At 42.9% G+C, this 25,165-nt stretch overlaps 1 protein-coding gene across 9 annotated transcripts in view; it reads left to right on the top strand.

Annotated features, from left to right (window-relative positions):
• Positions 1–25,165, top strand: part of DIXDC1 (DIX domain containing 1) — a 178,698-nt gene that overhangs the window by 149,942 nt on the left and 3,591 nt on the right. For 7 of the 9 annotated variants that reach the window (XM_033917358.1, XM_033917356.1, XM_033917357.1 and 4 more), the window contains 6 exons: positions 249–320; positions 7,836–7,934; positions 11,835–11,996; positions 16,450–16,516; positions 18,282–18,390; positions 22,777–22,885. In XM_033917358.1, coding sequence (XP_033773249.1) covers positions 249–320; positions 7,836–7,934; positions 11,835–11,996; positions 16,450–16,516; positions 18,282–18,390; positions 22,777–22,885 — 618 coding nt within the window. The remainder of the gene's footprint in view (positions 1–248; positions 321–7,835; positions 7,935–11,834; positions 11,997–16,449; positions 16,517–18,281; positions 18,391–22,776; positions 22,886–25,165) is intronic. The other 2 variants (XM_033917360.1, XM_033917355.1) reach the window with 1 other exon arrangement.

Genomic DNA, 25,165 nt, shown 5'->3' with positions numbered 1-25,165 from the left:
TTCCATCACTCTCTGGGTAGAAAAGAACTTCCTTACGTTTGTACGGAATCTTTGCTTCCGCTGCCAAATTCCTAGCAATAGTTTGTGTCAGAAGGTTATTGATTGGGAAAAGACTGAAAACAACAGTGTGTGGAACCACAGTTAGCCTGGGAGTTTGGTACAACTGGAAGGCACAGAGATCTCCAGGAGGGTGAAATCTAAAATTCAAGGCTCAAGAACTAATTCCTTTGCTTTGGCTTTATTTTCAGGTGGATTTGGAAAGGGAGTTGGAGCAAAAGAGTGCCCTTCTCCGCCAATTGCTGAACAGAAATGAAGATGAGGTCAGCTGCTACATTAATCTTTTCTTTCATGCTTAAATATACCTTAATACGGTGCTCCCCAAACTTTTTAGGGCTCCTTTTACTAAGCTGCGATAGCGTTTTTAGCGCACGCAGAATTTTAGCATGCCCCAAACCTGCGCTATGCGGCTAGAACTAACGCCAGCTCAATGCTGGCATTAACGTCTAGCGCGCGCGCTAAAACCGCTAGCGCAGCTTTGTAAAAGGAGCCCTTAGTTTCAAGTTTATTAAAAATTTGATATACCACTTAAAAAATTGTCTAAGCGGTGTGCAAAAGAAGAATATAAAATCATCAGAGTGACATGACTGAGACATGAACACATGAGGAAAAAGGGGGGCAGGGAGAAATACAATTTGCAATAGGATAGTGAGATAAAAAGGTCAATACAACGGGAAGGATAAGTTATCATTTGGGATGGAGATTTACAAATCATGAGCATCTTTAAGAATGTTTCTAAATTTGCTTTGAATTTGTCGATAAGGGTCTCTTCCCGCAGGGATAGTGGTGGTGAATTTCAAAGAGTTGGAGCAGTAACTGAGAAAAACACTGTTCTGTCTAAGCTGAGTGGGAGTCCTCAACTATATTGCTGCCAATGAATGGTGGGCTTCATTATTGTGTTTTCAATCCGTAGGAACAGTGAGGTTTGCTGGAGTCCTGCAGAGCTTACTTGTCTCTCACAATTGAAAATGTGGTCGTGAAACACCCCCATTGGCAGGATTCTAGGTGGAGGACTCCTGCTCTGCTTAGGGAACGGTGGTCACCATCCCACTTTAACCATTTGAAAAATCTGGTGGTCCAGCTCTCTTTCCTCCTATACTTTGTGCAGCATTGGCTGATGATACTATTGCAGGCCTGCACAAACTGAGTTATAGCATCCCATTGAGTTACAAGGGCCAACAATGCCACTCTCTGGGGTTTTTGTTTTGTTTTGCAGCTCTGGTGGTGACTCCAAATAAGAATTTTATTTCTGCAGTTGGGATCACTACCTACAGTTTGGGATGCATGGGATAAAGTTCTCCATGTCTTCCGTAAAGTTCCCCTTCATGCATGGGATAAAGTTCTCCATGTCTTCTGTTAAGTTCCCCTTCATGCATGGGATAAAGTTCTCCATGTCTTCTGTTAAGTTCCCCTTCATGCATGGGATAAAGTTCTCCATGTCTTCTGTTAAGTTCCCCTTCATGCATGGGATAAAGTTCTCCATGTCTTCTGTAAAGTTCCCCTTCATGCATGGGATAAAGTTCTCCATGTCTTCTGTAAAGTTCCCCTTCATGCATGGGATAAAGTTCTCCATGTCTTCTGTATATGGTGGAATGGTATAGCTCTCATTCTTTGCAGCTGCATTTATTTAATACACTAACCATTTTTCATGGAACAACCTGCTGTCCCTTGTGATGACAATACTCTTCTTTTCTATCCTGTCATGTAATGGAGTTTTGTTTTTTTGTGTGTGTGTGTGAACAATTTTCCTTGATGGATATTTGTCCTTAGGTGGTTAATCAAGTATAATAAACCTGAAACTGAATTTTACCCCAGAAGCACTAGAGTAGCTTTCAGGTTTCATAAAACATTCCCACTTTAATGAAAATGTAAAGAAAACAGCCAATTCCAATGTATCAAATAGCATTTCTTATAATGTGCCTAGATGCTATTTTTTCTGTATTTTGCCTGAATGAAATAATGCATTTCTATTGCTTATCTGGTCCGTAACCATTTGTCAGTAAATTATACTAAATATCTAAAATTTCATGCAAAAGAAACAATTTTCTGAACATAAGATTTATTCAAATAAGCCTGAGAGAAAATATATGTATATAAATTTCTTATGGATAGTTTTGTTAAGAAAACAAAAAGCTAATATACTGTAGTTATGATTTTATTTTTACAAAAACATTTTTTATTCACCAGTCATAAAATTCTGAAATAATGAACTGCTTCGCATGCTTTTGCATTGTAGCAGCTCATTACTAATGAAGTTGCATAAATTTTGATACATAGAACTGTATGCAAGTGAATTTGTAGTTAAGTCGTCACTTGGGTCCTTGCTCTCCATTCTCTCCAGATACATAAGAACATAATAATAAGAGCTTCAGTGGTCAATGTTGGGGGGTGGGCGGCAGGGCCGCCATCAGAAATTTCTGGGCCCCTTACTGAGCAATCCTATTGGGCCCCCCATGCACCCCTTCCCCCCCGACCCCCCCCTTCTTCCGTGGGCCGAATACACACATACTTTTCTCTGTTGCCGCACTCTTTGACCAAAAGATTTGTAAGCCTGCAACCACGTCAAGGTAGACTCTTTCAGCAGGGACCTAACCTAACCTAAACTAATCTATCTATTCTAAACTAACATATGTCTAATACTGAACTAATAACAAACTAACAAACATCTGCATAATAAATAACTAATAAATAATAGTGCTAGTAGCTATAATTCACTTTTGAATGTAAAATCTCAGTTAAGGATTTCTTTTGACCTTTGTAGGCCAGAAGTAGATCACAATTGCACAATATTTTTTTGTAACAAGTATTAAATGTGTTTTATAAATACTGTAAGCTTAATAAATATACCAGAAAAAACTACACATCTGAGCGCATATCTGAACATACACATCTGTATGATCCCATCCTCCTCTGCTTGCCTATAGCTGCATAATGCATGTTAAAAATGTACGATATGTTGATATGTGCACCTTCCTTCCTTCCCATCCATCCTCCTCAGCCTGTCCTTACACATCCACAGCTGCATGTTAATGATGATGTATATGTTATGATGATAAATAAGTGCATATGAGCACATCATTAACATGCAGCTATGGATGAATATAAAAAAGAAACAATATTCAGTACAATTGTCAATTTATAAATCAGCGTCTTCTCCCCATTCTCTCTTCCCCATTTCCCTTCAGCGTCCTCAGCGCACTCTCTCTCCACTTTCCTTCAGCACACGCACATAAAAACAAGCAAGTAATTTATATCATTTTCATTCTATTCATTCATAGAAATTAAAGTCTAAATAATGCCAGTCACATAACAAAACATGATTTTACAAAAATAATTCCCTGCACAGTCAAGCCTTCAAGGATTACTAGATATCTTTCAGCAGTTCCCCTCCCTCCCTCCCCCTTACCTTTGTGGCCAAGTCAAAATGATCTACCAACAATAAAATTTCACAAAGCACGCTGTACGCAGAGAAAATGTTAATTATCATTTATATTCCGCGGGTTTTCAAAGAGGTCAAGGCAGATGACTTTATGAAATGTCACCTCAGTAACAACTATACAAAAATAGACAAATATTCCCCCTCCCTTTTTACTAAAACGCGATAGCGGTTTTTAGGGCAGGGAGCTGTGCTGAATGCCCCACGCTGCTCTCAACGCTCATAGGCTCCCTGCGCTAAAAAACGCTATTGCGGTTTAGTAAAAGGGGGCCATAATGCAAAATATAGACAGCATATATAAATTCTCAAAGCAGACACATTTTGATCACTAAATTGAAAATAAAACCATTTTTCCTACCTTTGGTAATTTCATCACTCTCTGGTTGCACTTTATTCTTCTGACTGTGCATCCAATATTTCTTATATTTCTTCCCTTCTTTCAGCCTCCTGTATGCTTCCTCTCCTCCAGACCTCATTCCCTCCTCAAACTTTTTCTTTGTTTCAACCTGCCCCTTCTTTCTTTTTCTCTCTCTCCATACCCCTTTTCTTTCTGTATGTCTGTTTTTCTCTCTCTCACCCTGCCCCCTTCTTTCTCTCTCCACACCCTCTTTCGTTCTGTATGTCTGTCTTTCTCTCTCTCTCTTTTCGTGCCCCATTTTTCTTTGTTTCACCCTGCCCCCTTTCTTTCTTTCTGGCTTCCTGTCCCCCCTTTCTTTCTTTCTCCCTGCCCTCCCCTATGCCACCACCATTGGGAAAATGCTGCCACCGCCACTGGAGAATAGGCTGCCACTGCCGCCATCGGGAACAGGCCGGCACCGAGTTCGCCCTGCTTCTCTTCCCCGCTGGGCCGACCAATTCTCGCCACCCGTCGTCAATTCTAACGTCAGAGAGAACGTTCTAGGCCAGCCAGGCAGCGATTGGCTGGCCCAGAACGTCCTCTCCGACGTCAGAATTGACGCGAGTGGCGAGAGTTGGCCGGCCCCACAGGGAAAAGCAGGGAGAACTTGGTGCCGGCCTGTTCCCGATGGCGGCGGTGGCACTCAAGTGGCTAAAGAGCCGCAGTTTGCCAGCCTAGGGAGAACACTGGAGGGTGGCCAGCTGTGCACCCCCTTGGGACGTAAACCCGGGGTGGGGCAGACCGCCCCCCCCTGGTATGCCACTATCTGTACCTCACTCCCTCCCTATGACCAAAAATTCTCCTTTCTTCTATTCCCCATGTACACAACCATCTCTTTCCCTCCCTTCCTCTCTCCAAAGTCCATGCCTTCTGTGTTCAAAAACTCATTCCCTCCCCCACCTCAGCATCTCTTTCCCTCCCTTCCTCTCTCCCAAATCCATTTCTTCTGTGTCCAAAAACGCATTCCCTCCCCCACCTCAGCATCTCTTTCCCTCCCTTCCTCTCTCCCAAGTCCATGCCTTCTGTGTCCAAAAACCCATTCCCTCCCCCACCTCAGCATCTCTTTCCCTCCCTTCCTCTCTCCCAAGTCCATGCCTTCTGTGTCCAAAAACCCATTCTCTCTCCCACCTCAGCATCTCTTTCCCTCCCTTCCTCGCTCCCAAGTTCATGCCTTGTGTCCAAAACGCACTCCCTCCCCCCTTTTGTGTTCCGCATTTGCCTCCCAGCCCATCTTTGCAACTTTCTCAGCAAAACGAAGCTCAAGCCGCGAGGCTTGTCTTCTGCTTCCTGCCTGCCCTGCCGCGCACAAATAGCCGACCGGAAGTATTCTCCGACGTCAGCGCTGACGTCGGAGGGCAGGCTTTGCTTAAGCCCTCCCTCCGACGTCAGCGCTGACATCGGGGAACGCTTGCGATCGGCTATATGTTAGCTGCAGGGCAGGCAGGAACAGAAGACGAGCCTCGCGGCTCGAGATGTATTGAACTCCGCGGGTCCCCCGTCCAGCTCTCTCCTGTCCACGTGGGGCGGACCGCCCCTCCCCCTAGACTGTGGCCTAGGACCCTAGGGGAGCCCGGGCCCCCTGTCAGCTCCGGGCCCCTGAATGCAGGACTGGTGGTACTGCCCTGATGACGGCCCTGGTGGGCGGAGCTAACTCTCGCCAATTCCCCTCTTGGTCTCCTGCCTCTGTTTCTCTCTCCTGCTCTTTTTCTACCCTTTGGCTTCTCTCTCCCTTTCTCTGCAACTGCTTTTCTCCTGCCTCTCTGGGGTTATTGTCCTTTGCTGAAATCTCCCTCTGTAAAAATCAGTCCTCCTGTCCAAGGCTCAAAAGAGCCAGAAATCTCTCTTTTAAAAGTTCTAACAATTTGTTAAGTTGTCCCTCGGGGCTCCCTGCATGCTCCCACTGAGATGCTTAAAAACACAGTCTTGGGCTCTTTTTCACTTGGTTGTGTGATGAAGAAGCACCCCTCATCACACAACCCAGGGAGTGTCCCCCTTTCCTCCCTCTCTTTTTTAGTGTCCTCTTATAGTCCTCTCAGCATTCAGTCTCCTATGCAAATTACAAGGGCAGATTGAAAAGAAATGAGACTGCCTCTATTTTTCTTTCCAAGAAGTAGACATGGCAATGCTGTGCTGGTTCTTGTGAAGCTCATACATCAGTGTTTCTGAACCTGTACTTCTACTGCCATAGTCTTCATTGTTGGGTCACGGTGAGAGGGAGAACTTCATACATTTTGTCATGGCAGATGAAGAAGGCATGTCTGTAAGTGTATGCAGCACGGCTAATTCTTTCACCACCGTATGCTTGCCATAACATTTCAAGAGTTTCATTACCACTCTTTTTAAGTTTAACACAAAATTTAATCACACACCTCTGGCGTACTTTCACAGACAGTCTTCCTCATCTGCCATGATGAAATGTCTGAAGTTCTCCCTCTTGCTGTGACTCAACAATGATGACTATGGCAATCCAAATGCAGGTTCAAAAACGTTGATGTATGAGCTTCACAAAAACCAGCACAGCATTGCCATGTCTACTTCTTGGAAAGAAAAACAGAGGCAGCCTCATTATTTATTTAGGTGTTTATATACCGCCTATCCAGGTTATCTGAGCGGTTTACAATCAGGTACTCAGTCATTTGTCACTATCTGTCCCGGTGGGATCACAATTTATCTAACGTACCTGGGGCAATGGAGGATTGAGTGACTTGTCCAGGGTCACAAGGAGCAGCGTGGGATTTGAACCCACAACCTCAGGGCGTTGAGGCTGTAGCTGGAGTAGTAGTTCAGATCGAAGAATAGCTTCAGAAGGTTTAACTAGTCAAGGGAAATCCACATCCCTTCTCTCTTCCCTGTTTGATTTGTATCTGTGACCCTTCTCTCGTTTGGTTTGTGGTTATTTCTATTATCCATCTGAGGGGATATACAGTATGTTATGAGTTTGCTGTGTTATAGAAATTTTACCGTGTTTCCCCGAAAATAAGACCTACCCCAAAAATAAGCCCTAGCTGGATTCTCGGGGTAGGTCTTAATATAAGCCCTACCCCAAAAATAAGCCCTAGTCCCGGAATTCGCCGGCAGTTTCCCTTCCCTATCTCCCATCCCTTGTACAGTAGAACCCTTGAGCAAGCTCTGCCCCCTCCCTGAGCACCCGTCCCCACCGTGCAGCCGCACATCAGTAATACAGCAGAGTGAATTCATGGGCGGACAAGGCCGAAGCAGCCTGTTTAGAGTTCTGCCGGCCTGATGCTGCTTAGGGAGGTATGTAGGGCTTGTTCGCAGTTGGCGGGGTTCGGATGGGAGGGAGGGGTGAGGGTTTGGCTGTGCAGCAGGGGCTAGTGTTCGGGGGGTGCTCGCTCAAGAGTTCTGCTGCACAAGGGTTGGGAGGGAGGGAAGGATAGAAGCTGGGGAAGGGTCCTTCTGCACAAGTGATGGGAGGAAGGGAAGGAAGGATAGAAGCTGGGCAAGGGTCCTGCTGCACGAGGGATGGGAGGGAGGGGAGGAAAGATGCTGCACATGTGGGGGAGAGAAAGGAAAGAGGAAGAATTGGGATGAATGAGAGGAAGGGAGAGATGAACATGTACATACCTCGAAAATAAGATCTAGTCCATTTTTGGGACCTAAAATTAATATAAGACACTGTCTTATTTTCGGGGAAACACGATAGTTAGCTGAGGACTGCACAGGACCCTAAATAGGGCGACATCATCAAACTAGTGGCTCTCAGTCTCCATCTGCTGGCAGAAGAGGGTAAACCAACCCATCTTTGAGAAGAAAACCTATGTAGAAAAGAAAATTAGCAGGTAAGACCACATTTCTTCTTTTTGTGTATTTTGGGCTATTTTGCACATTTTTACATGTATAGACGCCCTGTGTGCGAAAATATACATGCTTTATTACATCACTATCTCTATGTATATTTTCTCATAAATGCTGCTTCTGTTTCAGCAGGTGTCTGGTGGCTACAACTGCTATGCCACTCAAAGCAACGGATTCCTGAAGCCAGGGGGTAAATCTGCTGCTTTTGGCTCAGTGACACAGAGAGGAGTGAGTACTCGCAGAGTGCAAAGGGAACAGGCAATCTTTGCAGAGCCATTTTACACATTTAGCATAAAAAGAACCGAGATGGGATTTTATTCTTTCAGTGATGCAGCTATTTCTAACACAGAACACTTGAATGACAAAATTCAGCCACAGATGATAATGGGGTCCTTTTATTAAGGCACACTAAAGATTAGCGTGTGCTAAAAGCTAAGGCATCCATTATTTTCTATGGGCTCCTTTAGTACGCACTAATCTTTAGAGCACGCTAAATCGGTTAGCACACCTTAATAAAAGGACCCCAATATGAGTTAATGACCTTGCTAGGAGCAATTACTTGTTCCATGTTTATCTGGCAGTTACGAACGAATGTTAGGGTCGATACAGAGTTGGTAATTTCTAAGCAAACATGAGCAAATGAATGAACACCAGCAAATTAGCGTCTATGAGGGTAATTAAATAAGACCTTTCTTGTGTTTAAATCCTGCTCTTATCAAACTGCATGGAAAAAATGTGTGTATTTTTACACAGTTTGTGCCTGAGCAATCCTAGGACTATATCTCTCAATGCCGCTCTCTCTTCTTAATAAATTGCTTTAGTCAAACTATCAGGGCTTCAGATATGCCATTTGGTCACCACACAATTTTTGTGTTTGCTTTGTTGCCAAAATTCTTCTCACTGACTATGGCTTCTTCACTAGCCCCTACTCAATATGTTTCACAATAAGTTGTGAAGGGGGGACCTTTTCTTGAAGCAGCCTATCGGCGAAACATGTCGGATATGACAGGTCCCTTTCCCGATGAGATAAGATCATCAAGAAAAAGAATATAATAAGATAAGTTTTAACCAATTTTTTTATAACGGTTAAGTTATTGATATTAAGCACTTTAATAAGTTTGAGATATAATGAAGCACTTTAAAAAAACCCAAAAAATTGTGAAACATATTGAGTAGGGGCTAGTGAAGAAGCCATAGCCAGTGAGAAGAATTTTGGCAACCAAGCAAACACAAAAATTGTGTGGTGACTAAATGGCATGTCTGAAGCCCTGATAGTTTGACTAAAGCAATTTATTAATTGAGAGATATAGTTGTGGTATTATGAATGGTTTACCAATGCCAGAGTATTGACTGAGATTATAATGTGAGCATTCCTAGGGGCATATCTGTACAGCATCCCGAATTGTATATCCACTGGAATAGCCCAATCCTCCTTGCCGTATCCCATTCCCTAAACCAGTGGTTCCCAACCCTGTCCTGGAGGAACACCAGGCCAATTGGGTTTTCAGGCTAGCCCTAATGAATATGCATGAAGCAAATTTGCATGCCTATCACTTCCATCATATGCAAATCTCTCTCATGCATATTCATTAGGGCTAGCCTGAAAACCCGATTGGCCTGGTGTTCCTCCAGGACAGGGTTGGGAATCACTGCCCTAAACTATACTACACCATTCTTCTTCCTCTGGAAATGTTCTTCTTCTTGTAACTCTTCTGGAAAAGTCCAGATGTTTCTTTGTAATCATCCTGGAAATGTCCAGATGCCTCTTTTGTAATCCGCCCAGAACTGCAAGGTTGAGGCGGAATAGAAATCAGTAATGTAATGTAATAGTTTGGGCAGACAAGGAATGGAGTTGTGATGTACACATATATTTAATTAAATATACAGGTACCCATATAGATAAATGCACAAATTTACACCGCCTTTGAAACTAGTCTACATTTGTGCACTATTGGGTCGGGTTCCGGGTGCATATTTAATAGAGGCACATAGGTGCTTTTTTTGCCTTCATAAAATAGGTGCCCTGTTAAAAAAACAGGGGGTAATTCTATAATGAAGGCATTAATTTTATATTGCAAATATCCATGTGACTACAAAACTGGCATATATACAAGTACATATGCACAGTAGCGCATAAAAGCCCAAAATCCAGTTACATGCTATTTTGTAAATACTGTACTTGCATATTTGACATAGCATGTATTTTACAGGTAGGCAAACACATGGAGTGGACTTCTATGGCCTATGTCCCAGAAATGTCAAAGAAAGACAGTTTAATCATGAATTAATAATGCATGTGACTGTTGGGCACACTGAACCGTTCAGGTCTTTATCTGCAGTCAGTTATGTGTGTACTGGATTAATTTGTGTCTGACAGGTTCTTCACTCAAACCTTTGGGCCCTAGGCATCCTAGGCAAACCTTTGGCTTTGTTCCCCCACCTCTATAAACTCTCAAACTATTAGCCCCTTCCCCTTCTCCCAAGATATTAATGTTTAAACTTAACAGTCATGATCACTCCAACACTAACCTATAGAATGACCCTGGAAAACACCTAACTGGACTTCTAATGCGACAGACATTTTATTTCCGAACGTTTCGGTACTCAATCCACTCTCATGAGAATTCTTATATAGAGCCTCATTAGCATTCTTTTGCTCCGCCTCCCTTCCCTCTAGGCTGTCCTCCAATTTCCCAGTTGTCTCTTTATGAGCGAGATGGTAGGAACCTGTCTTTTCTGCTCATGTTTATTTTTTAGTTAAATTGGGTTTTTGCTTACCAATTGCGAGGCTTTTTTGATGCTGCAGAGGATCCCAATCTTGGGGCATCCTTGGCTGCAGGAGAGCACAGACTCTAAGGTCCAGGATCTGCTTTCAAAGGGCAGACTGCTTTGCAGTGCATCTACTTAGTCAGCTTACACTAACAGTTCAGGGGCTCAGAGACTGATTCCTTGGGAGCAAGGCTCACCTCAGGTTCTGTCCACAGTGGGCTTGAGCGCAGGCTGAGTGGCTCCATGGCAGTTTTTCTAGGATTGGGGCCAAGTGCTTTCCTCCCCGTCTGTGTGCATGAGTTCCGGTGGGGGTTGAGGTCTCCGGCCGGTTCGTTGGGGCCCGAGAGGCATTCTGAAGAGACAAGCAGTCTGGATTCCAAGCTTGTTGAAGCAGATGTTCTCCCTGTAAGCTGTCTGCTGCTTCAGCACAAGAAGCTCCCAGCACACAGCATGGCATAGTGAGTAAACAGACTAACAGACTGAAAAAAAAAAATTGGGGTTTAAAAAAAAAAAATTAGTATTTTGGGGGGTTCTGAGGTTAGAGTCAGGACCCCCCACCTCTAAAATCCCCAAATCACTAATTTTTGGACCCTAGAGTAGCTCCCCTAGGCCATTTTTGGTGCTAAATTCACTGCTGCTGCGACCATCTTGGATTTCCTGATTTGAAATTAAGGGCTCCTTTTACTAAGGTGTGCTAGCGTTTTTAGCGCACACAGCAGATTAGCACATGCTAACCTCGCGCTATGCGGCTAGAACTAAGGCCAGCTCAATGCTAGCGTTAGCATCTAGCGTGCGCTAGTCCGCGCGTTAGTGCCCTAACGCAGCTTAGTAAAAGGAGCCCTAAAAGCCTCTCTGCCTCAAAATACCTTGATTTTGCTCAAAAACAGGTGTGATGAACTCCTCAGCCCAAGATACAGTGGATTCATGCCAGATTTGCACTGGATAACAGTCTGAGGTCCCACGTGCTGCGTGGGGTGGGGTGGGGGGCAAGCGCTTCTGGCTTAGCCTCCTCTTTTGTTCCTGCTTTTAAGTATTAAACCCTCCTTTTGGCTGCCACTATTCTTTGCAGTCCCCAGAAGCTGCTGCCTTCCGGGCAGCTGTCTTGTAAACCTAATAGCTAAATTGACCCTGATTAGTTTACTTAAATAGAGAAGGGTTGAGGGATTTGGACAGTAGCAGCTGTTCCACATTGTATCTGAAATGGGCTTTAAACTATTTAAAAACCAGTAAAACTATTTGAGTTTATTATTACCATTTAAGTTTAAGTCTGTATTTAGCTTTATTATCAGTAGCTGTAGAAAGGTATTGCTGTTTGTTACTGGGGCTAGATGTTCTGACTTTGGTCCTTCCTCTTGCTAGTCCAATGACCTGCAGGTGGTACGTGATGCCCTGCGGAGCTTAAGGAACAGCTTCAGTGGGCACGACCCGCAGCACCACACCCTTGACAGCCTAGAGCTGGCCATCTCCAGCCTAATGGAGAAACTACATACAATAGAGACCCAAAGGAGACAGGAACGGAAGGTAAACCAAATCTAAAACACATTTTTTACACCATTATCTCCTTCTGCGTCACTAACCAGAAATGTTTTCTTACTGAACTTTTTACCACTTGACCAAGAGTGGATCAAAAGATTGTGGTGCCTTGATGTGAGGCAGTTAGTGGCATAGTAGTAAGTACCCCCAGAAACACTCCCTCACTGATGTGGTAGTTAAACTACCTTCCAGCAGATGGTGCTAACTTGAGGAATCAGAGGCTGAAGCAGAGCCAATGTAAGCAAAGGAATGTTAGGCAGTCGGGCCAGAGGGGCAGGGCTCAGAGTGGAGCAGGAAGTAAAAACTTTCTGGCAGAGCACAGCCCTGAGCTCAGGGAAGAAGAGACGAGGTTAGTGTGTGGGTGGGGCTGGGGGCAGAATGGGGTGTGACTGGGGGGGTTAGAATGGGGGCAGGGCCATGTGTCTTCATTTTTTTTTAACAAGGAAATTTGGTAGCCCTAACCCTTGGGCTTGCAAACACTGCAGCCTGGCTAAAAATTACCTAGGGATGTGCATTCATTAGCATACATTTGATTCATTTGAACACACCTCAAAAAATGTGTGCAATCAACTGTATGCACACAGAGCTATTAATCCACAGGCCTGCAAATGATTTGTACATATTAAAAAGTTTGAATGTTCACAGACTTTTTAAAATTATTTTATTTATTTATTTATTAATTTAAAAAACTATAACCCGCTTAAACCTATAAGCAGTTCACAAGTTACATATACAATCATAAATAGCAATACAACAAAGAATGTGTGAAATGAACCAAAAAAAATAAAAAAAAAAACTACACCTGAAAATCAAGAAAAAAAGTTTGGTAAAATCCAAAAATGAATAATTTATTGTCCCGAAAATTACCCTCTGTTCATAATTGGATGTGCAATTTTTCCTAAATTAGAAATGCTAGGTTTCTGTTTTATAGTGCAGAGCTCATATTTCATAATGTTAGACAGAATATAACTCAATTAAAGGTGTAATTGCTGAGTTAAGTGCTGCATGTCCTGTGCCCATGATATTCACTCATCAATCAGATTATTTCCACTTTTTTGTACTAGTGTATCAAATTACCATTTTTGTCAAGCCATGCCATACTGTTAGCCATACTTTGTAATATTGTTTGCCATACTATGCTCATCATGCTATGTATTATATCAGGGGTGCCCAAATGGTTGATTGCGATCGACCAGTAGATTGCAAAGGCAACGCGAGTCGATCGCGTTGCCTTTGCGATCTTTTTCTCCCTGCTGCTTCCCCATGCCAGGCCTGGCGCGTACAAGCGCCAGACTCACAAGACTTCACCTCCGACGTCAATTCTGACATCGGAGAGGAAATTCTGGGCCAGTCAATCGTTGCCTGGAACTTCCTCCCCGATGTTAGAATTGACGTCGGATGTGAAGTCTTGTACGCGCCAGGCCTGGCTCGGGGAAGCAGCAGGGAGAAATCGGTGTGGTGGTTTGGGGGTGGGGGTAGGGAAAGAATTGGGGAAGTGGAGAAATCGGCACGATGGCTTGGGGGGGCAGGGGGAGAAAGAAAGAAAGACAAGCAGGCAGGGGGAGAGAAAAATAAAGGCAGAAATAAAGAGGGGGGCCAGGGGGAGAGAGAAAGAAAGGCAGAAAGAAAGAGGGGGGGGGGACAGGGGTAGAGAAAAAGAAAGGCAGAAAGAAAGAAATATTGGCTTTACAGAAAAAGGAAGTGCAACCAGAGACTCATGAAATCACCAGACAAAAAGGTAGGAAAAATGATTTTATTTTCAATTTAGTGATCAAAATGTGTCCATTTTGAGAATTTATATCTGCTGTCTATATTTTGCACTATTGCCCCCTTTTACTAAACTGCAATAGCGGTTTTTAGCGCAGGGAGCCTATGAGCATCAAGAGCAGCGCAGGGAATTCAGCGCAGCTTCCTAAGCTAAAAACTGCTATCACGTTTAGTAAAAGGGGAGGGGGTATATTTGTCTATTTTTGTATAGTTGTTACTGAGGTGACACTGCATATTTTAGTCATCTGCCTTGACTTCTGAAAAAAACCCCGAATACAAATGATAATTAACATTTTCTCTGCGTACAGTGTGCTTTGTGTTTTTTAAAATTTTATTGTTGGTAGATCATTTTGACTTGGTCATTTTAAAAGTAGCTCGCAAGTCAAAAAAGTGTGGGCACCAGTGTTCCCGCTAAGCTGCGCTGGGGTGCGCTGACGCACAAAATATTACCTCGCAGCGCACAAGTTTCTCGTCACAGCGCACACAGTGTAGAGCACAGTTCTTCAACCGCCGGTCCGCAAACAAAATCTTGCCGGTCCGCGAAGGATTCGGTCCCCGCCGCAACGAAAGGCCGGTGTCAGCTGACTTGCAACTTCCTGTTGCAGTCGCTGTGCCGGGACTCCTGCCTTCGCCGGGACTCCTGCCTTCCACCGCGTTTGCCTCCTGCCTTGTCTCCGCACCTCCAGACCAGCAGCGGCAGCTGTGTATGCTTTTAACTTCGGCACAGAGCTGCCCCTAATCAATAGTTTAGCGCGGTTTCATAAGGCAGCCTCGGGGCCTTTGCTAGGCCGGCCCACATCGCATCATCGAAGCGGGCCGGCTATCAAAGGCCCCGAGGCTGCCTCATGAAACCGCGCTAAACTATTGATTAGGGGCAGCTCTGTGCCGAAGTTAAAAGCATACAGAGCTGCCGCTGCTGGTCTGAACTCTTGGGCCGCTGAAGGAGGGCAAAAAGCAGCTGTCCTGGAGGTTTCCCTTCCTCTCGCCTTTACAGGTTCCTTTTTTCCACCTTTTTTTTTTTCCTTCAAACGGCAACGGGCCCCAGCATCGACATCAATCAAGTAAGTTCCACTGTCAATCAAGCGGTTCTGCTCTGCCAAAGCTTCCCCTGTGACATGAGCCACCCTCAGGGGAAAGAAAGTGACCCACAAAGGTGAGGGGAAGGGGGGCAGATGATGGAAGTTGGGGGGGGGAGAGAGAGAGAGAGAAGGGGCAGATGATGGAATGGAGGAGATGAGAGAGAGAGAGAAGGGGACAGATGATGGAAGTGAGAAGAAGGGAGAGAGAGCAGAAGGCAGATGGATGTCAGTTGAGAAGGGAGAGCAGATGCTGAATGGAAGTGGGGAAAGAACACATACTGGATGGAAGGAGGAGATAAATAAAGGGGGAAGAAAATAGTAAGATAATGGAGGGGTGAGGGAAAGGGGTGACAAGCTGTGTGTAGACACAGTGAAAAGAGGGAAACGGGACTAAATAGTAAGAAAGAATTTAATTTAGATGGAGGCAGAAAATAGAGAAGGAAGACCAGAGAAGAAAAGGGAAGAGAGAGCAGAGAATGATCAGATCTGAGTGGAGGAAATGAGAAGAGAGATATGCTAAAAACCACAGGGGGGAGGGAAGGATAGAGATGCCAGACCATGAGGGGAACAGAAGGAAGATGATGGATGCTAGACCAAATTGGGGGATTGGGGGGGGCAGGAGGAGAGATGGCAGGGAAAGACAGACAGTGAATGGAAGGGGCAGATGCTGGACTGAAGAGACAGAGAAGGTTATCATGCTGCTGTACCGGGCCATGGTACGCCCTCACCTGGAGTACTGCGTCCAGCACTGGTACTTTAAGAAGGACACGGTACTACTCGAAAGGATCCAGAGAAGAGCAACTAAAATGGTTAAGGGGCTGGAGGAGTTGCCGTACAGCGAAAGATTAGAGAAACTGGGCCTCTTCTCCCTTGAGCAGAGGAGATTGAGAGGGGACATGATAGAAACATTCAAGGTACTGAAGGGAATAGACTTAGTAGCTAAGGCAGGGAGAACGAGAGGGCACTCTCTAAAGTTGAAAGGGGATAGATTCCATACAAACGTAAGGAAGTTCTGTGGTAGAAAGCAACATATTTATTTGGCTCATAACTTGCTGGCGCCCGATATTTTTAGCTCACAGTGAAAAAAGTTTGCTCACAACACCCGCCCGCTTAGAGGGAACACTGGTGGGCACCCCTGTATTATACCATGATTTGTTAACTATGTTTTACCATCTCTGTCAATGTTTGCCATGCTGTTTTCTAAAATACTATGTCTGAGTGTGTGGCACAGGGGTTGAAGCTACAGCCTTAGCACCCTGAGGTTGAAGATTCAAAACCACACTGCTCCTTGTGAACCTGGACAAATAACTTGGTCCCCATTTGCCCCAGGTATAGATTGTGAGTCCATTGGGACAGACAGGGAAAAATCCTTGAATATCTGAATAAATCCATGTAAACCATTCTGATCTCCTCTGGGAGAACAGTATAGAAAATTGAATAAATAAATCAATCATTTTCCTGCTGATTCTAGGATAACCGTACCCCTTCTCTTAACCGTATTTTCTTGCTTTGCTTGCCTTCCAAGTTTCCAAGTTTATTTAAAATTTTATAAAATCGCTTTTTCAAATTTCAAAGCAATGTGCCTTTATATCTAGGTCCGAGGAAGGGGGCCAGGAAACAGAGCAACAAGTGAATACAGGGATTCTTGGCCTCCAAACTCAAGTAAGTACCATTTACTACCTTCCAGTTTCACCATTCAACCTACTGACCTCATTTCTCAGTCTTCAGCACCTTCAGGCATCTTCATATGCATAGCCTCCAACACTTCCTTCAGGCCTTACTTTTCACCATTCAATCTACTGACCTCACTTCTCAGTTTTCAGCACCTTCAGGCATCTTCATATGCATAGCCTCCAACTCTTTCTTCAAGCCTTACTTTTCACCATTCAATCTACTGACCTCACTTCTCAGTCTTCAGCACCTTCAGGCATCTTCATATGCATATCCTCCAATACTTCCTTCAAGCCTTACTTTTCACCATTCAACTTCAACCACTCCAGACCTCTGTGATATGCAGAGAGAGGGCTTTCTCTTCTTCGAGTTTGTGTTCCCCAGGTGGTGTTGCTTCTTCAGTACTGTTCTCCTTACCATTCAGTCTCAACCTATTCACAGTTTTCAGCACCTTTAGACTTTTTCACTTAGCATCAGGCTGTACTCTTCACTATTTAACCTCAGTACCTTCAGGCCTTGGCATTTAACCAAAAACACCTTGAAACCCCACCTTTCAACCTTTGTAGCTCATCAGTTTTACAAACACAGAGGTAGGAAAGTAGGTGAACAACCAGCAACCATCCAGTTGGCAAATAACGAAACAAAAGGAAAGTTGAAGCAAGTAACCAAGATCCTGTACAAAAATAATCACCTATCGCAGATGCAAAATTTCATGAAGAATCTTCTGGCATAATGAAATAAGCATAAAGAGCCAGAACTCTAGCAGGCAATCAAAGCCATTATTTATACTGTACAAGTCCAAAAATCCGGACTGCTTGGGATTGGGTCAGTCTGGATTGTCCAGATTTTTAGGCAGTACTTTTAAAATTCAAATTTAAGGAATAAAGAAGAGATGAAAGCCAATTTTGTTGATTTATTCACTAACAAATACAGAATGCTTCATTTATCAAAATGAGAATATTTACAGGAAAAAACATACAAAGAATCTTAAATATTATCTCATTGAATTAGACCATGTTAGGAGAGTCATAGAAACTTAGGTATTTTACTGTTAAATTTGTTTTTGAATTTTCATTTTTTTCCTCTTTGTAACATTTACTGTAAAAGCTCCAGCATCACCATCTCTCTATCTCTCTCTGCAAGAGTCCAGACTCTTGGGCAGTTCGGATAACAATTTTAAAGAGTCCAGATTCACAGGTGGTCAGAATTTCTTGAATTTTGGATTTGTATTGGAATATATATTTATATACAGGGGTACTCCTGTGCATGATCAGTTCATATTACTGAACTGAGTACGGGTGGGAGTGCTGGTGTTGGTGGCTGAAGTATGCCGCCAACATCTTCGCTGCTAGGGCAGAGGACCATTTCAGTTGGTGGAGTTTGGGCATCCTAACCAGTCATTCCACGGCTGCCACAATTTTGGAGAGGGCCCAAGCTGCTCATTCCTATACCACTGCATATGTATGCATACTAATTATATATGCAAATATGCGTTTTACATATACAAGTGCCATGTAACTTCTAAAATCACTTCCAGAGGGAGCAGTTTTCAAACTGTCTGGCAAGCTGCACATATTCTGGGTTTCACTCTTGACTGTAAATACACCCATCTTAAAAAAGGCAGTTAATAACTTCCAATATATAAGTAAATAAAATAAAGTAAATTATTACAGGATGAATAAGTGATAATTCTGATTCAGTGTCATTTCATATTTTTTTTACTGCTGGTCACATCAGATGCCCTGTCTCATTTCAGAGTTGCCTCACTCTCATAGCACACCCACCATGAGTAGCAGTACCTGTACTAAAGTGCTATACTTCACGGATCGATCACTTACACCTTTCATGGTCAATATACCAAAGAGGTATGTTTTAATGTTTAAATAAAAAGACATTTGCACAACACACAAGGTAACTTATGTCAGCTAAATAAATTACATCAGAAACCTTGAAGGGATGCAGGGCACGACGATCTGCTCACAGGCCAGGTTAGCACACTGATCTAAGGCCTTGTGTTTGGCTCTGCGGCCTTGTGAAAGAAGTATGAATCTTTTCTCATTCCCTGCCATGTCGACATTCTATTAGCAAAAGCAGGCCCTGAGCTTAAGGCTAATCAAGAGAGCTTAAGGAGCATGCATTATAACCTTTGGACTGTCACATGCTATAGTAAGATGTCAGACATATTAGAAGTGTACACATTGGGAATCTTTATTGTAACTGTTATGATGTATTCAGATGTCATGTGAGATAGTAACTTTGAGAATCACATAAAATATGTAAACAAGGAATTACCTTGGGATAATCCTCACTGTATATGCATAATGAAATAGTAACCTTGTAAAGCATTAGCCATGTAATTAAGGGAGGCAAGATTCTCAATAAAAGGGTGAGAGACCATCCATTAGGGAGCGCCTCCATCCCGACTCTAAGACTGCGTGTGTATGTTTCCTGTGTGGTATTCCTACAAAACCTACTCTGACAAAATAACTTAGACACTTGGGAGAGTAGACTTTGCAACTGTGAACTGTGAACCATGATCAAAAGGAGATAACGCCAGTGTTTGCAGAACTGATGTGTGCAAACTTTGTTTCTGTTGAAGCCCCGGGACTGAGCAGCTAAGTACTTGGCTTGTCTATGTATTTGTTCTGTTAAGTGTATTTCTTTGTATTACCACACTCTTAGACACTGGGGAGTTTAGAGCTTTTGGTTTTATTTTGTCTCTACAGCTACCAATACCTTAGGTTTTTTTCTCCCATGGGTGGAGTTTTTTCCTGGGTAAGTGCTCGCTGTAAGAGGAGCCAATGATTATAGCAGGTCAGCTGTATAGCTGAACACAGAGGCTCTGGCGTTCCTAGCTCTGAGGCTCGTTTTGGATAAAAGGTTTGTTTAACTTAGGCAAAGCCTACTCTCCCGAGTGTATTTTGTCAGAGTAGGTTTTTAAATAAAAAGACATGTCATGCTGCATCAGGGTGTTAAGTCTGTAATAATAATGGTATTTCCTGGCTCCAGAATTTGGTATTTTTTTGTAGCATAACAGGTGCTATCTGCCAATCCCGAGACTAAACACCTTTGAGTCAAGTGGAGTCAAGTGCCTTAGTATCGTATCCCTGTACTGTGCTTTAATATGACTCTTCAGCAGAGAGCTGAATTGAACTTTTCTTTACTCAAATAGGACTGGATTCAGTAAATAATGCCCAAATTTGGGTTACAAAAAAAAAATCAATGCAGAGTGCTGCTCTTGATTTAAGCATTGTTTATAGAATAGCACTAAGGGCCAGATTCTATCCCCCTCTTTTACGAACGCATAGCGGCGGTAACTGCTCTGATGCTCATAGGAATTTTATGTGCGTAAGAGCCGTTACCGCTACTGCCAGTGCTAAAACCCATGCTATGCGTTTCCTAAAAGAGAGGGTATAAGAGGTGCCAATTTAGGTGCCCACCTTACCCAAACCACCTTACTATATACAATTATGAGCTTTAACAAGCTCATAAATTGAAACAAAAATTTAATTGGGCGAAAGGCACCTACCCGAGTCTATAACAGGTAGGTGCCTATTGCCTAAGTAGGTGAGTTTGGGGGTGCCGCTAGGCGCAATTTTCTTAAAAAATTTAGGCACTTGAAACGTAGGCCAGTAAAACCCTGGTCTACATTACCAGCACCTAAATTTTTTCATAGGTGCTGTTAGGCACGATTCTTTAAATGGCACCTAAGCCTGATTGACACACGGCCTGCATCTTTTTTCTAGGTACGTGTCGATTTAGGTGCCTTTTACAGAATCCAGCCCTTAGAGCCCATTCCATTACCCAAATTTGGGTGCCAGTATTTATTATTTAGATTTATTGCCTTTTCATGAAAAGATTTACCCGAAGCAGTTTATATATTGAATAGTAATCAGGTACTCTTAAGTATTTTCCCTCTGTCACAGCAGGCTCACCCTATAACTGTGCTACCTAGCGCAATGGAGTGCTAAGTGAGTTGCCTAGAGTCACAATACAATACAATTTTTATTTGTATACCGCCAATGCCCCTTTGAATTTCACAGTGGTCCATAAACAATAAAATATCTAATATTTGGTGCTTGGAAACTTCCCTATCTGTCCAACAGGCTCACAATCTAGCTAAAGCACCGGAATAAACAATTACTTTCAATACTAATGATAACAAAAGTGAAAATAGTGACCAATAAATTCAAATCAAAACCCCAGAAAGATAAAACAAAAATAAAATAGCAAAATTAGACCAAAGCAAAACAGTTAATACTAAATAAAATGAAAAAATAAGACCCTGTTAGATAAAGCAACCACATTTCGAAGAGATCTGTTCTTCTAAGAATCTAAACAAGCCAAAATCGACTTTTCAGTGGCTAAGAACAGGATATCTGCTGAAGATAAAGAGAAAAAGCAATTTTCCATGCCAGATCGAGATAGCACAGCCAGAGCATCCCCCTCCTCTTCCAGGTTCCCCCATGGTCTTTCCACCAGAGCAGGCGGGATCAAACTCGCAACCTCAGGATGCTGAGGCAGCAGCTATAACCACTAGGCCACCCACAGCAGAAACCTGGTGTAAATGCCAGTGTCCAATTCTTGACATTTGGTTGGGGGACAGGCTCTATTCTATAACTTTGCATACAATGATTTTGAACGTTCCTAGCCAGGCCCACTTTTGAGTTGTATGCTAGGGAATTTTGGCATGCAGGAAGATGTGTGCAAATATTTAATGATGCCAATCAACTGCAATAGTTGTTAACATCAATTATTACAATTGTGTTGTAAGCCAACAGCGTGCTTTTCTTTGGTTGGTGCCAATTTGGGTGCCAAATATGGAATCAGGGGGATAATTTCTAGTTTATAAAAAAGTGACCCTAAAATATTCCAGATTTCCCTGTTGCCTTCTCTGAACAGTTCTTTCATTTGAATTTGAGAAAATAAACTAAAATGTAAGGTGAGGGCCTGGTAACTCAGTGGGGGGTGGTCAAGTGGCAAGTATAGGTCCACGAGGAAGGAGCAAGTAGGGTTATTTGCCCTTTCACTGAATTTTGATGATTAATTGTACTTGTATATATTTCTAAGATTTTGTCTTTTATATATCAGTACATTTCAGATTTATATTCCACAGGATCCTATTCCGATCCATGTGGATTACAATAAGAAAACAAACATTTCATCCAGGAATTACAATATATAATCTCTGCCTTGTATTAATAATATACATCAACCCACAAATTTCTATACTCTAAGTATGAGTTCTTATTTTGTAATATTCTCCCTGCTCCTTCATCTGAAAATGTTTCTGTGGATGCCCTGCTGCTAAGTGCTCTGCATTACCATAGTCTCAGTTCCCAGAACAGACCTGCATTCTCCAAGCCACAAAGGAAAGCTAAATATAAAAGCAATCTAAGAATGAATTATTTCTTTGAGAATTTTTTCTGTGCATCTTTTTCTCCAATGTCCTTTCTGTTTCAGAATTCTGATTTCTTTAAGGAGAGCCAAAGCAGAGGAAGTCTTTCAGATGTCTTATTTTATTAATAATAATAATAAATCTTTATTTTTATACTGCAACACCTCTCAGCTCTGTGCAGTTTGCAACAAAGAAAAGCTGTACATCACAGTGATAGTTCATCAGTAGCATGGAAATTCAATACAAATTGATAAAAACATATCAGACAAATTTATCAAATAGATAAGTTTTTTACATTTTTCTTAAAATCTTGATAGGAATAAGAATAAGAAAGCTACAGCCTCAGCACCCTGTGGTTGTGGGTTCAAACTCACGCTGCTCCTTGTGACCCTGGACAAGTCACTTAATCCCCCCATTGCCCCAGGTACATTAGGTAGAGTGTGAGCCCGCTGGGATAGACAGGGAAAAATGCTTTGAGTACCTAAATAAATTAATGTAAACCGTTCTGAGCTCCCTTGGGAGAACGGTATAGAAAATTGAATAAATAAATAAAAAGGGGCAATTAAACTACTTAAAGTTTTGCTGCATTTGCCTGTTTGATAAGACAAAGTTCTTTCAGGAAATCTTTTATATATACATCCTTTTAAGGATAGAAAAGAGAGTAAAGAACAACCACGAGTACGGCGATCAGTTTCAGAAAGTCTAAAATGTTTCATCATGTAGCACAGTTCATAACCAAACAATGCTTTATAACTTATGCAGACGCATATGAAAAGTATCCTCTCCTCAACTGGGAGCCAATGTAGTTTCTGATAAGATTTTATACTTTTCCTTCCTAACTTTAATATTTCAGGTTAGGTGAAGTGACCTTGAGTGATTTTAAGGCAGCTGTCAGTCGAGAAGGAAACCACAGATATCACTTCAAAGCCTTGGACCCAGAATTTGGTACAGTCAAGGAGGAGGTACTGTGAGCCGTTATGTGTTTTCCAATACTCAAGCATATTCTTCCATTCTGAGTTTTCCTTCTTGTCCTCTTTCATGTTTTCTGTGTTCCCAGAACTCTTGATGTAGAGAATGGGACAGGAAGCCTCACCAAGGACCAACATTTCCATTCCAATGACCAGGGATCCTACCACTTGGTAGACTAAGTATTGACCAGGGGCAGCAAAACACTTAGAGGGGCCAAACACACCAGTCTCTGGCCCAATTCCTTAAGCAGTTTTGTTGCTGATTCTGTGTTTGGCAAAATGTTGGTAGGGCCATGGCCCCGATAGTCTACTTCATTCCACTTCTTATATGTCTGTCAAGGGTGATAGGCTTTGGGGGCAACAATGCAGCACAGCATTGGCAGATCTGACAAAGACAGTAGCAGGGAACTCCTTTAAAAGTCATGATTATGGGTAGGCTTTTTAGCATCCCAGCTTGTATGCATACATGTGCTCAAGGCCTGCAACATTCTGCTCCCCATGACAGCACATAGAGGGAACAGGATGCCTCAAGCTTTGAAAATATACACATGCTGGGATGTTAAAAGGCCTGTTGTTCATAGGCTTTTTAAGGGCTTTTCTATTATTTACATTGCTGCCTGCGCTGGTGCTGCACTATAAAAATTACTTTAAGATATTTGTGGAGGTAGGGCAATACTGTGCTGGGAAGGGAGATGGGATTGTGTTCATAGTTGATTTTGATCCACGGTGGTGGCTTGGGGTCATCCCTTCCATACATTTTTTCTAAGTGGGGAAGGTTGAAAGAAGTTGGGGTTGATACCTGATAAAAATCAGGACCACAGAAGGGATTTTATGGTTTGTCTTGTATTATCTGGCTTTAATAAACTTTGTTATTGTGTGGCATGCACATTCCTGTGATTCTGAATAAATTTTTTTTTTTTTTTAAGAATTATATAAAGATGATGTTGTATATGAGATTTTCAGACAACCAGAATCTCTTTATCACCTCTGAATAGTTCTTCTTTTACTTGGGGGGGGTTCTGTCATTGAGCTGCTGGCATCTGGGGATATGCTACATACTGTCACCGTGTATTGCCGGGCTGCTCCCAAGCGGGAGTGGCCGAAAGAGCCCAGAGCACACGGCGCTGACCGAGCGGTTTATCAGTACTAATTGGAGTTGGTGGATCAAGTAAAAACACCCAGTTTTGCTTCCAACACAAAATTCTTTATTCCCATAGGAACTTCAGCTTTCAAAACCCACAATTGCATTCACAGTTCAAAAAGAAAATAAACTGGTCTTTCCCAGATATAGTCCAAAAATGACTCTTCTCTACATCAATGCAATGGTTCATCGGTTCCAAACCACTTTCAAAATGCTTTCCTGCAGTATGATACAGTTTCTTGCTGGCAGCTTTAAACTGGATCCGCCTCTGAACTCTTTGGATGCAGAGCTCAGGGCAGAAGGGACCTCCTCCCACAATGACCGTTGTCCGTGGCCCCTCCCAACTAGGACCCACAATCTAATCTAAGGAAAACCCCCCAAAGGAAAAAGGTCTCCAAACTGCTGCCAAGGCTGTGCAGTGCTAATTGCTCCAGCCTAGAAACACTAGGGTTCTTGCCCAAAAGGAATGCAAGGAACCCTCACTAAGGCTTTCAGTAACCCTTTCTTTTGCCTTAAGGTTACAGAGACAGCCAGCCCCTTAACTAGCACAACTGTCTCAGTCTTTGCCTAACTTCCTTTAAACATCATTGGTTTCCATAGCCCACTGGTCAGCATCAACATCTCCCTCTTTAAAGTCCATGGATTCTTCTTGGTCTAAAAAGTCTTCATTATCAGAAGCTTCCCTCATGAATTCATTTAACATTTCAGCTTCCATAAAGTTAGATCTGACCTGGGTGTTAGGCTGAAGTATACTGCTGCGTGCCCTTGGAACTGGTCTCCTGTCTCCATTCTGTCTCCTCTGCTCCAGTATGGGTTGGTTCAATGGCTACCTCCCTTCTGAGCACTGCTGCTGATCTCTATAAGCCTCAGGATAATGAGCAACAGGTGTGACTTGTTCCTGGCTAAATTGAGGACTGGAATGTTCCTGGTGTTGCCTGGAATTGTGTCTCCCATGAATGTTAGGATATGTGTGGTGCATCCTCCCCCTAGGAATAATATCCCGAGTACTTTTAGTTCCCCTTACCCATTGTTCTCCCTTCTTTGACTCTGGCGAAAACAAATAGGTACTTCCTTGCTCTTTACTGAACCTTCCTTGCCTGGCTATAGTTCTGGGCTGAGGTGTTGGTGTGGGT

This window comes from Geotrypetes seraphini, chromosome 13 (assembly GCF_902459505.1).
Source record: "Geotrypetes seraphini chromosome 13, aGeoSer1.1, whole genome shotgun sequence".
In the NCBI taxonomy this organism is placed as follows: domain Eukaryota; kingdom Metazoa; phylum Chordata; class Amphibia; order Gymnophiona; family Dermophiidae; genus Geotrypetes; species Geotrypetes seraphini.
This window is presented reverse-complemented; position numbering and strand designations above follow the sequence as displayed.